The sequence below is a fragment of the Lissotriton vulgaris genome, chromosome 7 (genome assembly GCF_964263255.1).
Source record: "Lissotriton vulgaris chromosome 7, aLisVul1.2, whole genome shotgun sequence".
NCBI lineage: Eukaryota > Metazoa > Chordata > Amphibia > Caudata > Salamandridae > Lissotriton > Lissotriton vulgaris.
The window spans coordinates 1,641,787,203-1,641,800,536 of record NC_141695.1 but is presented as its reverse complement, the minus strand read 5'-3'; the positions used below and the strand labels follow the sequence as shown (position 1 = coordinate 1,641,800,536).

At 41.8% G+C, this 13,334-nt stretch overlaps 1 protein-coding gene across 1 annotated transcript in view; it reads left to right on the top strand.

Moving 5' to 3' along the window:
- The window catches only part of PREX1 (phosphatidylinositol-3,4,5-trisphosphate dependent Rac exchange factor 1), an 863,840-nt gene that overhangs the window by 269,946 nt on the left and 580,560 nt on the right, over positions 1–13,334 (top strand). Inside the window, exon 3 of the mRNA XM_086932617.1 lies at positions 6,980–7,051. Coding sequence (XP_086788743.1) covers positions 6,980–7,051 — 72 coding nt within the window. The remainder of the gene's footprint in view (positions 1–6,979; positions 7,052–13,334) is intronic.

The window sequence follows — 13,334 nt, the reverse complement described above, 5'->3', positions numbered from 1 at the left end:
CGCCCTTCCCCGCATGCAGCTTTTGTCAAAGAGTTTCACTGCATCAAAATATAAAAAGTGGTCCTATTGGTCTTATTAAGGAGAGATAATATCAGTATATATAAAGCAGATTTTTCATCTATGTCTAAAAAACGTCAAAATTTTTAATCAAATGTATATTTCAGTAATCCAAACAATACCATGTTTAATAACACTGACTATTACAAAAAAAAAGTTTGCATTAATGAAATAAAATCATTATCTGTGAGTCTTTCTTTCAACTGTTTTTATGATTGGATTTTGTGAGCTGAAGAATGTTAAAACAAAGACTCTGAGTTAAGTCATCCAGCTCAACTTCTTCAGGGAAAGTTTTGGGGAGATATTTCAAGCAGGGTCAGAGAAAAAGTGGGTGTTCCAAAACAAGTTTTCTCCATGCCAATTTCCAAAAGAAAATTTGACACAGCAACAGCTGACCTGAATTACACCAAATTTTTCAAAAAGCTAGATCTTTATCCAGAAAGCTTGCTTTTTTTGATTTAGTGTAAATCAGTTCAATAGTCTTTGAGAAATGAAGGTTTAAAATCTATGTATATTTCATGATGTGCAAGATCTGTAGAGGCAAAAAATCCAAAAATTAGATGTGATTGATTGCCACAACATCATCAAAGAAGTTGTCAGCCATTTTAAACTTAGGAACTCAGTATACATGTCCTGAAAAAAAATAACATATGGGGGTGGGGGGTTAGGGGGATAAGGGGATACCCTGACTCTCTAGGCCTGGTTGGGTAGGGGAGCAAAAACTTTTTTTTTAATGATACAACAGATCCCCAGGGGATCAATGGTATAATGAAAAAAAAATGTCACCACATTTCAAAAATAATCCCCCCGGTGTTTTCCAGGGCCTGAGGCAAGCATCCTTTTTGGGGTTATGAGCATGCAGTCCACCTCGCTGAGCCATTTTAAGGCCTCAGGGACCCCATCCCACAGGGCTGATTTGATTTTTATGGAGAGGGGCCGTGCGCCACCCCTTCCTGAACCATTAAATATTACAAAGAAAAGTGTGTGTATGTGTACAGAGATAGCTGTATATATAGATTAAATAAATACATTGATATTCAATGGAAAACCAAAGGTTAAAATGAAGTTTTGTTTAGCTTTGGTTATAATACTCGAACGTAGGTAAAAAAAATCAACAGCAGCCAAGCACTGCACCCAGCCTGCTTTGAATGGCCAGGCCCTGCATCGAAGCTGTATTGTACAGCGTTCCTTTATTTATGTTACTTTTTTCTTTTTTACGTTTGTCTTATGAATTTGGTCATCCTGTATCAGATTTGTGAATCCTGATACCTAAGGAAGACCCGCAGGACCCTAGGAGGCATCTCTTTTGTGTTGACCTTGGTTTGTTGGTAAGAAACTGAACTGGTAGATGGGGGATGGGTAAGTGGTCCGTCCAGTTCAAGGGTCATGGTGTTTTGCATTAGATTGCTGGTGATGTTGAGAAGACAAGTTCGATGATGTGGGCTTCGTAGTGTGTTAGTTGTGTGACATGCTGTACCACGTTCAGTATATCAATGAGGTTGAAGAGGGTGTCTCTTGGCTTTTTGAGATTGTGTTTGCAAGGTTTAGTGTTTGGGAGGTTTAAGTCACCTAAGCGGTTGGTGTGGGAATGTCAGATGGATAAGGTGGTGAGGAAATCCGAGAACCAATCTGTGCCCCTCCCAGCAGGCCTATACTTGAGATGGGAGGTGAGGGCCTAAGTTGCTGAGAGAGTGGGAAATGGCATATCGGCAGCTCCACTGAGTTTAACGTTACTAGATTGCTGAGGGTGCTGGATAAGGAGGGCCTATGGATGACAGCAAGGCTTCTCACCTTCTAATATGCGTGGTCCACACATTGGATGCTCTACCCTGTAGAAAGAAGAAAGTCTGGGTGTGATCCATGTTTCTGTGATGAAGACTGCATCGAGCTTATGATATCTGATATGGTCTGTGATATCTGCTATATGGAGTACTATAGAGCAAGCATTAATGATGGCAGTAGGATAAACGCCCAGTAGGCCCACCTAGAACCCGCAGAGAAGCCCGCTGTAGGCGCAGGTTACAATTAGGACTTTTGCAATTCAAAGTGCTCTTTTGAGTTTGGTGAGAGTTGGAAATCAATCAGTATTGGAGATTAAGATAATTTTATGTGGGATCATACACTTTTGCCAGTGTTGTGTTATGGTACTTGGTGCACATTGTTATTTCATTCTGGAGTAGGCAAGGGAGGGGTGAATACGTGAGGAGAGGACCACATCCTGGTAGCGCAGAAGTTCGATCCATGGTTAGTTCCCTGTCACATATTGATACTGTTGGTGTGGAATTACCACCGCAACATGTTGTGTAGAAACTGTCAATCCAGTAATCTAAAGAAAACTGTATTGCCTCACTTCCAGAGCTCCTAAAAAACCCAAATGTATTGTTTTTCGCCAATATTTAGGTCATCTGTTGCAGAAGTTCGGAGGAAGGTAAATCTTGCTGTGCCATCAAAAGTAAACGGTTTCCAATTGCAGCTTGAAATAAGGAGTTAATTAATTTTTCATTTCGAAAATATTCCTAAATTTTACCTGGATTGGCTGATCAGCAAACAAAAAAGTATGTTTTGCAAGTTACTTTTACACGTATCTAAGGTACACCTGTTTACGAACTTGAGAACAGTATGTGATACATGTAAAGCATGTATGATGAATAAGTAAGGCCTTAGAAAATTGACAGAGCTAACTAAAATATTCAAACAATGCAATTGTAAACAATACTTTATGCACAGTTATTAAAATGCAAATATTCAGTATTTATTTTTACCTATTATTTTTCTCCATAGAAATTTTTATTGTCCTAAATGCCACTGTTCATATAAATACTGCCTGGATTGGCCCACTTTACCAGACTTTATTGAGAACATGCACCGGCTCGGTAGACTGTAATGTACTTGCTCACATAAGTAGCAAATCAGAGCCCATACTTCTCCGGATACCAAAAGCAATACATACTCCGTTGTGTGCATACATCAAACTTTCATTTTATATCCCTTGTCACATCACTCATTACCCCATAATGCAGTCCCCTTTGCACTAACATTTGTACGATTAGTGTATGTTTGTAACCTAAGCGTGGGTGCCATCATTACACACCCAGAAGAACACACGTGCATTGGGGCACAGATTCTTAAAAAGTTAATCAAGTGTGAGTCACTCCTATTTCCTGCAAGCTCTGCCTGAAAAAAGATTACAGTGATTGAAAAGGCTAAGCAGGGTGTATGTTTCCAAGGGCTGCTTCTTAGAAGAAATGTGAATATTCTGCTGATTTGTGTTCTAAACACGGTGCCCACTTGGCTCATTAAAAATTTCACGAAGAAATACGTAAAAAAGAGTAAACTCTACGAAATGGCGTTTATAAGGTGAGCTTTTTATAATCTTACTGAGAGACATGGCGAGCATCTGTAAAAAAAATGGTAGGTCTGAACGCTCCCTTCTTCTCCTTCATAAACAAGGCAGCTTACTTTGGAGATGTTCCCTTAAATCGGTAGAACCAATTAAAATGTGTTGCGCAGCTGTGTTTACACACCCCTTTTTAACAAGTAACATACATACATTTTTTGTTCAGCACAAGCCCTGACTTATAACTTCTCTGTAAAGTTAACATTCAGGTACACTTTGGTAGCAAATGTCACTTAGTGATGGCTATTTTATCTAATTAACCTGTGAAATTAATTAACTCGGTAATTCTATTACCTCTTACACAGCCTGTGTGGAAGGGGTGGGGTATATGGCTAGAGTAAATTTGTTGTTACACGTGTGGCAAGTGAGTGTTTTAGTGGCACAGAGCACAGCTGTTTTTCCCATCGCCTCATGGTCATTAGTGACTTAAAACTTTATTATGTTTGCTGCCATCTTGTTAATGGCCATGCCTAGCACTTTGATGACAACCAGAGGACCTGTCTTTTGAAGCCCTGTCTGAGTTGCTGTATTTTCTGAGGGAAGGGGATGTTTTGAATAGAGTAAACAAATAACCCATCTACCACCCTCCACTGGTTCAGAAATAGGAATGGTATTGGCAAAACGTGGGGACATAGCTTAAATATATGTCTGTAAGGCAGCCGGAAGAAAACACTTTAATAAGTGGATCCTGCACTTCGTGGTGTAAAATATTGTTGTGTTGTATTTTGAACATAGATTAGACCTTGCAGCAGCGTAGCGTGGGTTGCCATAACCCGGGTTTAAGCAGAGTTTTGCTCCCCCAAACCCGTGGACTGTTAGAACTTCCTGGCGCAAAATTTTAAAAAGAAAAATAAATTGTGGTCATTTATTTACTTTTAAAATGTTGCCCCCCCCTGAGAATTTTATGCCCTAGGCAACCGCCCCTGTGAACCCCCAACACGTTACGCCAATGAGACCTTCCAAACCCCATCATATATTTGTTTGGCAGTGCACAAACAAAGGCAAAGTTAAGCCTAAGGTTAAAAGTGAGTGATTGCCCCTATGTTTTTGGATGAACAGAAACATTTATAAAGTGTTCTATGCACTTTGAATGACATCAGATAGTTAACAGAGACGCAGCACTCAGATGGATTGCTCTTCAGAAAGAGGAGGTGCGTAGGCTGCAAAACGATAGCGGTTTTCTTAGATTGTAGGCGGCCATTTTGTTTTTAGAGGAGTCATGAAAGGCCCGCCTGTGGTCGCCCACACCAATCACTGTTGGCTTGTCCCTGATTTTAAATACTCCTCTCTGAATTTGCATTTATATTGAGAGTTTGACTCTTACTAAAGTTTAGGAATTGAAAAAGCCCCTTGGCACGCTTCTGTACAAAAGATGACCAAACTGGATTGGTGTATTTCATGTCACATGTTCTTTATCACAGCGTAGACACTGAAAAGAGGCAGGTGATGCATCTGCCCTATTTGTTTTCTGTAGAGGCCCTAAACCAGAGGTCTCCAACCTTTTCTGTAACTAGAGCTATTTATGTTCAATGAAAGTGATCCTGAGCTACTAATATCATTAGTGTTGTAGTAGGGACCACGTAAGATAAGCCTTCTTTAGTGGGCATCCCATGCAAGGTTACCCGCAGTGATGTCCTCAGTCCATCAGGCAGATTTGCCATCAGTAATGTAAAAAGGTTTTTCTAATTTGGAATTGCTCTAACTGGGCAGTAGTAGTTGCAATGCTGCAGTCACCAGGGCAGGCGCGGCCGGTCCATTTGGGTGGAAGGGCCACGCCCCTGCACCTTTCGTCCCTTCATGAACAGTGTCTGTCAGTCTACACAAGCCTGACACACTGTTCACTTTAGGCAGCCAGACAAACAAATTTAGCTCTGGCTGCCTGAACTGAAATTTCCCGGGTTGAGAAAGTCGCAGCTCCTGTGGGCGTGACGTTTTCAGCTCAGCAAAGGTTCCTGTGGCCCTCCCCTCAGTGATGAGGGGTAGCGGCAATCATTGCCTCGCACTTGGGCACTTCAGTTTTAAGCCCTGACGCACCCAGGGTCGAGTGTCAATCAGTGACCCCTTATCACAGAGTGGGGTGGGGTCAGTAGTCTCACTGACCCCATCCCACTCTGTGATGACGTTGGGACTGCTCAGCCAATCAGGGAAGGCAGCAGTCCCAAGCCTTCAAGATCTGCTGAGGCAGTGCCGAACTGGCTGCAGGTAAGTGTGTGTTTTGTTTTGACATTTTTTGGTGCGTGCATGCGTGCTTGTATGTATGACTGTTTGGGAAAGAGTGTTGTGAATGAATGTGTTTGTGTGCGCGCGCGTGTTTGAATGCATGGTTGTGAGTGTCCCCTGTGCCCCCCTCCCTCCAAAACTTACCGTCCGCCCCTGCACCAGGGTACTATTATTGATATTGCATGATTTGCCACTCAAATGTAAGCTTTAAATATATTTTGGAAATCCATTTTTCTCCAAACGTCAACGAATGAGTTCTGAAAACACACATTTTCATCGCGAAGACACACCTTTAAATTTTGGGCTATATATATTAATTCAACCCAACAAAGTTTCTAATTTAGCATGCTGTGCTGCACACTGGAGAGCTATTTCCAGGTAGCTGGAGAAGCCTGTCCTATACAGCCAGCAGATGATAGGACCTGCTGCTTTTTGGTGAATGCCCCACATGCACCAAACTCTATTATAGGTCTCTAGTCTCCAACAGTCTGGTCCTTAGTGTGAGGACTGTTGTTAATGGTCAGTTCCACCGGAATTTTGCAACAGGTTTTGCCCACTTGTATGGCAGTAGGATGCAAATTCAGTGGTATTAGTAGGTCACTATTTTGACATTACCCATCATCGTTTGCACTCTCAGAGCAGAACTGTTAAACGTGTTAATGTCTGGTTACAGTCATCAACAGTTGAGAGATGCAAGTGTTTGACGAGGTACAGCATAAGGTGTTGCACCAGTATACAACCGTTACAGCGCAACTTTTACAACTACCTACCATTACAACGCAACTTTTACAACGCAAACTATTACAACGCATTGCGCTGGGGGGCGCTCTAGGATAGGGAATAGGTTAATTTACTATCCAATAACCTTCCCTACTATCCACGGGGACTGGAGTTGGAATAGTAAATTAAACTATTCACTATCCAGCGCCTAAAAGCATTATGCGTTGTAATGGTATGCGTTGTAAAAACCGCGTTGTAAAGGTAGGCGTTGTAAAAGTATGCGTTGTAACGTCATACATCCGTTGCACAGCATGTACAGAATTATTGATAACTTTTGTTCTGCTTTAACTAGATTGTTAAATTGTGCAAGTTATGCATTAAATGTTGGATTATGTGGCGAGTATGCGGATTCATAATTATATAAACAAATGCGGCGGGCACACAATTACGTTTTTCCAGTGGCTCTGGCAGTGGTGTGGATTGTTTTTTCGATCTATAATCAATATTTTAACAATCCTCTTGATTTCGTATTTAAGGAAATACATAAACTGTTCGAAGAAGACTAAAATGTGTTTTTTTCTCCAGGCGTTCCTGCACCGAATTAGACAAAATGCAGTGGACAAAGCAGAAAAGTATATTACAGAGGAAAACGTTAAGGTATGTAGTCTACAGTTCTTGTAAATCCTGTGTAGGAATGTGCATGACTTTTTTTTCCCAGTAAAAAAGGGGGTGGTAATGGACGGAGCATCTGAACCAGTCAAACACTCAGTCAAAAGATCTGGGTTTAATCCATCACCGTTCTTTAGCCCACTCTGCCACCCCAGTTCAGACATGGCCATATGCAAATCAGTCTGACCCTGTGCCTCATGGGAACAGTCCAGCCCGAACTGCCAAGCCATGCCTTCCCTGGACCGGAAACAAGCTTCCGAGGACCGGTTTCTGGCATTCCAGCCGTCTTCAGCCCGGCTTGCTTGAATCCAGTTTTTTTTCCCGACAGAATTTTTGCTCTGGGAAATGTATCTGCAGTGTCTTATGCCATTTTGCTTTTAACAGTTTGCTTTTTACTTTTGATCACAGTCACATGCACTATGTGATCTGTTAAAATAATCTGGCCAATACAGCTTTGGTGGAGAGTGCCTAAAATGGAACCAGAACATAAGCATTCGCAGTCGTGTCAGTAAGGATCTGTTTCACTGTAAGCATTAGGAGTGAATGCAATTAAATATCCTTGCGAGGGAAACAATTTACAGAAATGCACGTCTCCTCCAATGATTCTCATACCTGTAGCATGTCGGTGGTGGTCGATATAATTTGAGGAGATGACATCCATGCACCTGCATCCACTTAATTTTATTTACAGATTCCTCCCCTGTCGAGAGACAGAGATGGGATGTCTTCTGTCACATGTTAAATATATTTCACAGTGATACAAATAGCATTGTGGTTTGTCAACAGCAGAGCAGGAACAACTGACGGAAATTGTTTTAGGCATTCCCTCGTATTTTATATATATACATTGTGTTTAATCCATGCCGTTTAAAATAAATGTGCCCCATGTTATTTGAAACCGGTGTACTACTAAACATAGATTCACACGTAGAAACACAACTAACTGGCCTGAGAAAACAGTGGTTAATATCTTACACATTACAATGCATAATCACTTGACAGAAGAAAACAACTGTGGCCATAGTCATTAGTTGCGGTCTGTTAGATTTAACTCTTTCCCCAGAGTCATCCCCAAAATCTTTGCCTTCACCTTCCTGTTTTATGAACCCGTTTTTGTTGGCCTTTATGACTCCGTGCACTTGGTCACTGCTAACCAGTGTTAAAGTGCTTGTGCGCGCTCCTTAAAACATGGTGAAATTGGCTTACACCCAGTTGGCACATTTAATTTACTTGCAAGTTCCTAGTGAAGTGGTTCTACGTGTACCCAAGGCCTTCAAATTAAATGCTACTAGAGGCCTGCAGTACTCATTTAAGTAGCCCTTTAGCCCTGTCAGGCATGCCATTGTAGCCTGGTTGTGCAGTTTTAAACTGCCAATTCGACCTGGCAAGACAAACCTCTTGAGACAAATTGAAGATAGGTGTTGGCAGGATCGACCACTCTGAATTAATGAGGAGTCGCCGCTGTCGCCAAGCACACTTGCACATCACAATGGTCCAGCCTGCGCACTCTCGCACAGGGTTTGACACTGGTGTCTTGTGACCCTAGCCAAGTTGGGGCCTGTGGGAGTAAGGGGGTGCCTTACACCTCAGGAGGGTGAAAACCTCTAGAAACTTCCTCTACTTCAAAGTGAGTATCAGGTATAAATATTGGACCTTAGACCCCAACTCGTCAGTACACTTCTGGACCTGTGGACTCTGCCAGGAAGAAGGAGTTCTGTGCTGCTGAAAGGACTGCCGCTCTGCTGTGCTGCCTTCTTGCCTGAGTGAGAAGGACTGGACCTGCATCTAAAAACCCTGGACCCCAGAGTGACTCCAAGGGCTCATTGGCTGGCCTCCTGATTAGAAAGCTCAGGGACAGAACAGGCTTCAGACAACCTTTAACTCAGCACCTGGACTCTGCCATCTGTGAGTCCTGCCCTCCCAAGATTGGTGCCACCAGAGTCCCCGACCCTTGAAAGTGGGCCTTAAGGAGCTCTTCTAGCCCATCTGTTGATTCAGCAGAACCGACACATTTTCTCTGAGGCACTTCACCCTCGTAACTTATGCAACGTCTCTGACGGCACGGACCTCCCCAATGCAAGGACTTCACATAGCCAAGCGCAGCCCATCGGAACCACCACTGCGCGATGCATCTTCATGCAGAGGATTGATGCAGCACAACTCTAGTAAGTGTAACATGGTGCCACGCTACAGTGAGGCACCTCCATGCATGAACATCACATCATCTCTGCGCGTGACACATCCTCGACACATGACTCCGTATCTCTTTGCAACCAGGATTTGAGGTATGGTGTTTTGATGACCTACGTAGATCCCTGTAGCTGGCCCGTGTACCATTGCAGTCGGCCGGAACTTGTGATCTGTCCTGGTCTAGAGCGACTGACTGTTGTGTTTTCACTTTATTACTGTTTGAAGTGCTGCATAAACATGTTACAAATTGCCTCTAAGTTAAACTCGACTGCGCTGTGCCAAGATACCAGAGGGTTGAGCTTGGGTTAATTTGAGGTTTGCTTGTGACTTCAGCCTGACGAGGATTGTGGTTGCTGCTGGAGTAGGGTTTCACCCCCGTCAAGCAGTGCTGAGTTTCTTATACTGTAATTTTATCTCACTGTAGAGATCTAACCCCTTGTGCTCCGATTTTTGATAATAACCTTTGTTTAATTCTATTGCACTTGAGCAAACACCATGGTATAAGGCAGACATATGCCAAGTAGTATAATTTATTGTTGAAGGATGGAATTGGGGTCATTACTAACTCAAGGCTTCACCTTTCCTGAATCATGAACCCTCCCAGTGCTTAACAATAGTAATAAATATTAAAGTACTTCCTCGCTCAATATATAGTCCACAATAGTGATGCTATAGTAAATGGTTGAAAATATCTTTTTTGATTGGGTAATAACCATGGTGCTGTTTGGCTAATCTGCATACAATTAGAACCCAGCTAGTGGATTTGGAAACGTTTGGTTAAGTCAATTAATGTGCAGAACCACCTAGGTATTACACAAAACACCAGAAACAATCATGACAAATGTCTGGATTTGAACCAGTTTAGATGGTAAAAAGGTTTTAATAGAGTGCAGGTTCATGGTAGAGATTCTACAAACTCTTAGAGGATTCTGCAAAGTAAACCAATCCACACCACTTATCCCTTTTCCTGTTCCACTGTTAAACTGAAGAGGTGAGTTCAGTATTTTAGTGAGATAATCAGTCATTATAAAATGCATACAAATGCAAAATATATTAGATACTGATATTAAACTTACACTTCGTCTAGACTTAGTACCTGTTTTATAAGTTCACTAAAGTACTCTTGCTACAATTTGAGCCTACCTAATCTTTGCCCTATTCCAGAGAGAAACTCCACGAGTCACTTGTTTCTAATTTTACTTTGTCGCTTTATCTCCTGCAGTTGATACTGATTCGCCATAGTTTGACACAACATGCAATTCAAAATGAATAATTAAAAAATGTAATTTTCCAACAGATGGGTAAAAAACCTAAAGCTTGACATTTCGGAACAAGGTCAATTGTTAAATATTAATACACACCTGATAAATGATCATGTTGTTTTCAAACCTCATTTGTAATGTTAGCTATAGCAGGCATGAATTTTAAATGTCAGGGAAAGGAGTATGTTGTAGAGTTCATTTTCGAGAAAGTGGTAGCATAAAATCACCAGAACGCCATTGAGTTTCAGCAACTCTTTACCAAAGGAGGAAATAAGCAACGAGTGCTATTTGAGGTTTCATGTCTTAACTTCTGCAAACTCTTTGGAGTTTTTTAGAGAAACTTTGCAAGTGTCACATCTAAGTTGTATAGTAGCTTGCTGTGGGAATCATCTGCAAAATTGTTTTTTGAAGTTTGGGGGTATGAAAATACATGAAAGTATATTTAGCAGGGTGAATCGATGCAGTGTGAGAAACTATAAAATTGTTTATATTCCTCCATAAACAGGAACTTACCTAAACATTTAGAAAGAAAAGTAAATGGTATGATTATGATCCTACTAAGACATTTAAAGATTATTTCTAGGAAAGCACTGTTTGCACAATTATTTTGCTCTCGATATACAGTTTTTACTTGAGTCCAAAGGGTCATAGCTGAGCGACAATAATATATTTATTGTGTATGGTTAGTTAAAGCCTTCACAATATACAATGCAATTAAAAAACAATTCATGTTATAAAGGAAGATAATCTTAGATGGTATAAAGGCCAATTAAAGGGTCATAGATATGAGCAGGCACAGCACTTTCTAGTCGGTGTCAATTGCTGGACGTTGAGGTGAACCCTGGTGTCTTTGAGGCCAGATGATGTCCTGGAGTAGAAACTTTGCAGAACATAACCCCAAAACATGTGGAAGCAAAAAGTTACCTCCAACTGGAGGAAAAAGCCACGAGATAGGAAAACCTCCAGGGCCGGTTCTAGGGCGGTGCGACCGGTGCCACCGCACCGGGTGCTGACTTCACATGGGGGCACCTGCTTGCTATTTCTTATTGTGCTTGAAAGCACCTGCTGTTGCGTACCTGGCCTCCAGAAATTTTCAGTCAACAATTAAAATGGCAAAAAAACTCTGGTGATTAATGTTCTTCCAGGCAAGATCAGAGTTTTGTCTAGTAGAAGTTTTGATTTGTGATAAGTTAGCGCAGAGGGTTAATGTGCCTGCTGCAAAGAACAGGTACTGTGCAGATCACAAAGTGAATATAATGTAAACAGGTCAGTGGGTTATTGCTTTTGTCAGAGACTTCCTTTTGTTAGATGCAGTTTTCAGTGAGCAATTAACTGTCATCAAAGAACTGCGTGCAGACTTCTAGGTATCGATCAGAGCGTATGGATTTTTTCCCCAGACTTTCATTATTCTAATGTTGCAAAAAGGATTTAATTGGACACAAATCTGTTCTTGTTATTAACCCCTTTGCTGCGTCGAACGTTCAGCACCCAGTGCTGAACGTTCGAATAACGAGCGCTGGCCCGTCGGCCAACGGTTGTGCGCAGCACTGGCAAGGTAGTGCTCGCGACGACCGTTGGCCGACGGCAGCGCTTAAGGGGTTAAATACAGCCCCAATCCATTGTTACATTTTGAATTCAGAGTTTGTGCTTCCCCAGACCAAGTACTCTTCAACTATACTGCCCACCTGTGTGGATGACGTGAATCCACCCTTTGTTGTCCTCTGTCTTATGTAACATTTACTATACAATGATTTACACACCTAGGATTGATTGTTTCTGTTAACATGTGTGTTATGTGTGACGCTATAAAATTAATGAAATGCATCTGAGAGAGAGGTAATGGAGCCTGTTAAAGGGTGGTAGGGAGGGAATCCATGGTGGTTGTGGTCATTCGGGGACGCCAAAAAACTTTGTCGCACTGGGCGCCACCAGTGCTAAAGCCGGCACTGAAAACCTCCATGCTCTGCAAAGAAAATATATATTTGAGTAAGTACTCTTGTACCAAAAAATCCAAGCAGAGTCCAAAAATGGCCCTGGTCTCAGAGAGGGAAGAGAGCCCTTCAGTATATGAGATGGGGGCACGCTCTCCCTAGTCAAACCAATACAACACAAATAAGTATCCCTGGCCTGGTCCTTATACTTGTAAAGGCTTGCCTCACAAAAGACACCTTGCCGATGCAGAAAAAATAATATTTGTTAGACCCTCACTTACTCTAGTAGTGGCATGTTTCATCACCGGGTCTCATCCTGGTCCCTTAAAAACAGGATGGGTGCGACCATTATCAAGGATCACTTTGAATATTTTCAGCTGGGGTACCTAAAAAGATTTTAAAAAATACCTCAAAACCACCTCGGTATCACTTTATTAACGGTTGTATGGGTATAGTTAAAAGAAGGTTCTAAAGTGGGGCAAGGATACAACATTTGTGTTTTATTAGAGTAAGAAGTTCCTGGCGCGTCTGGAAGACTTGAGGAAAGATGGTTCAAAGATGGTAGGCACCAACTGCACTGAGGACTAGCAACAGAACTGAAAAGAGCCACAAAGGTGGAGCCCAGGCACAGCAGCAAGAACTACTTTGGGAAGAAGAACTGTGTTGTGACACAGAGAAGTGTTTTTCCAGTTCTCCTTTTATAGTGTGGAATAGAAAAACAGTAAGTGGAAGGGTATAACGGGAAGTGTGGCTACAGACTAGGTGTTAATAAGGAGACTAGCTCTAGTAGGATATATATACAGAACTGAACAAGAAGCACACTTTTTATTTATGACCTCTGGTGAAGATAATGGCCTGCTCTAATTCTTTCATTTGTAAAGAAAAAAA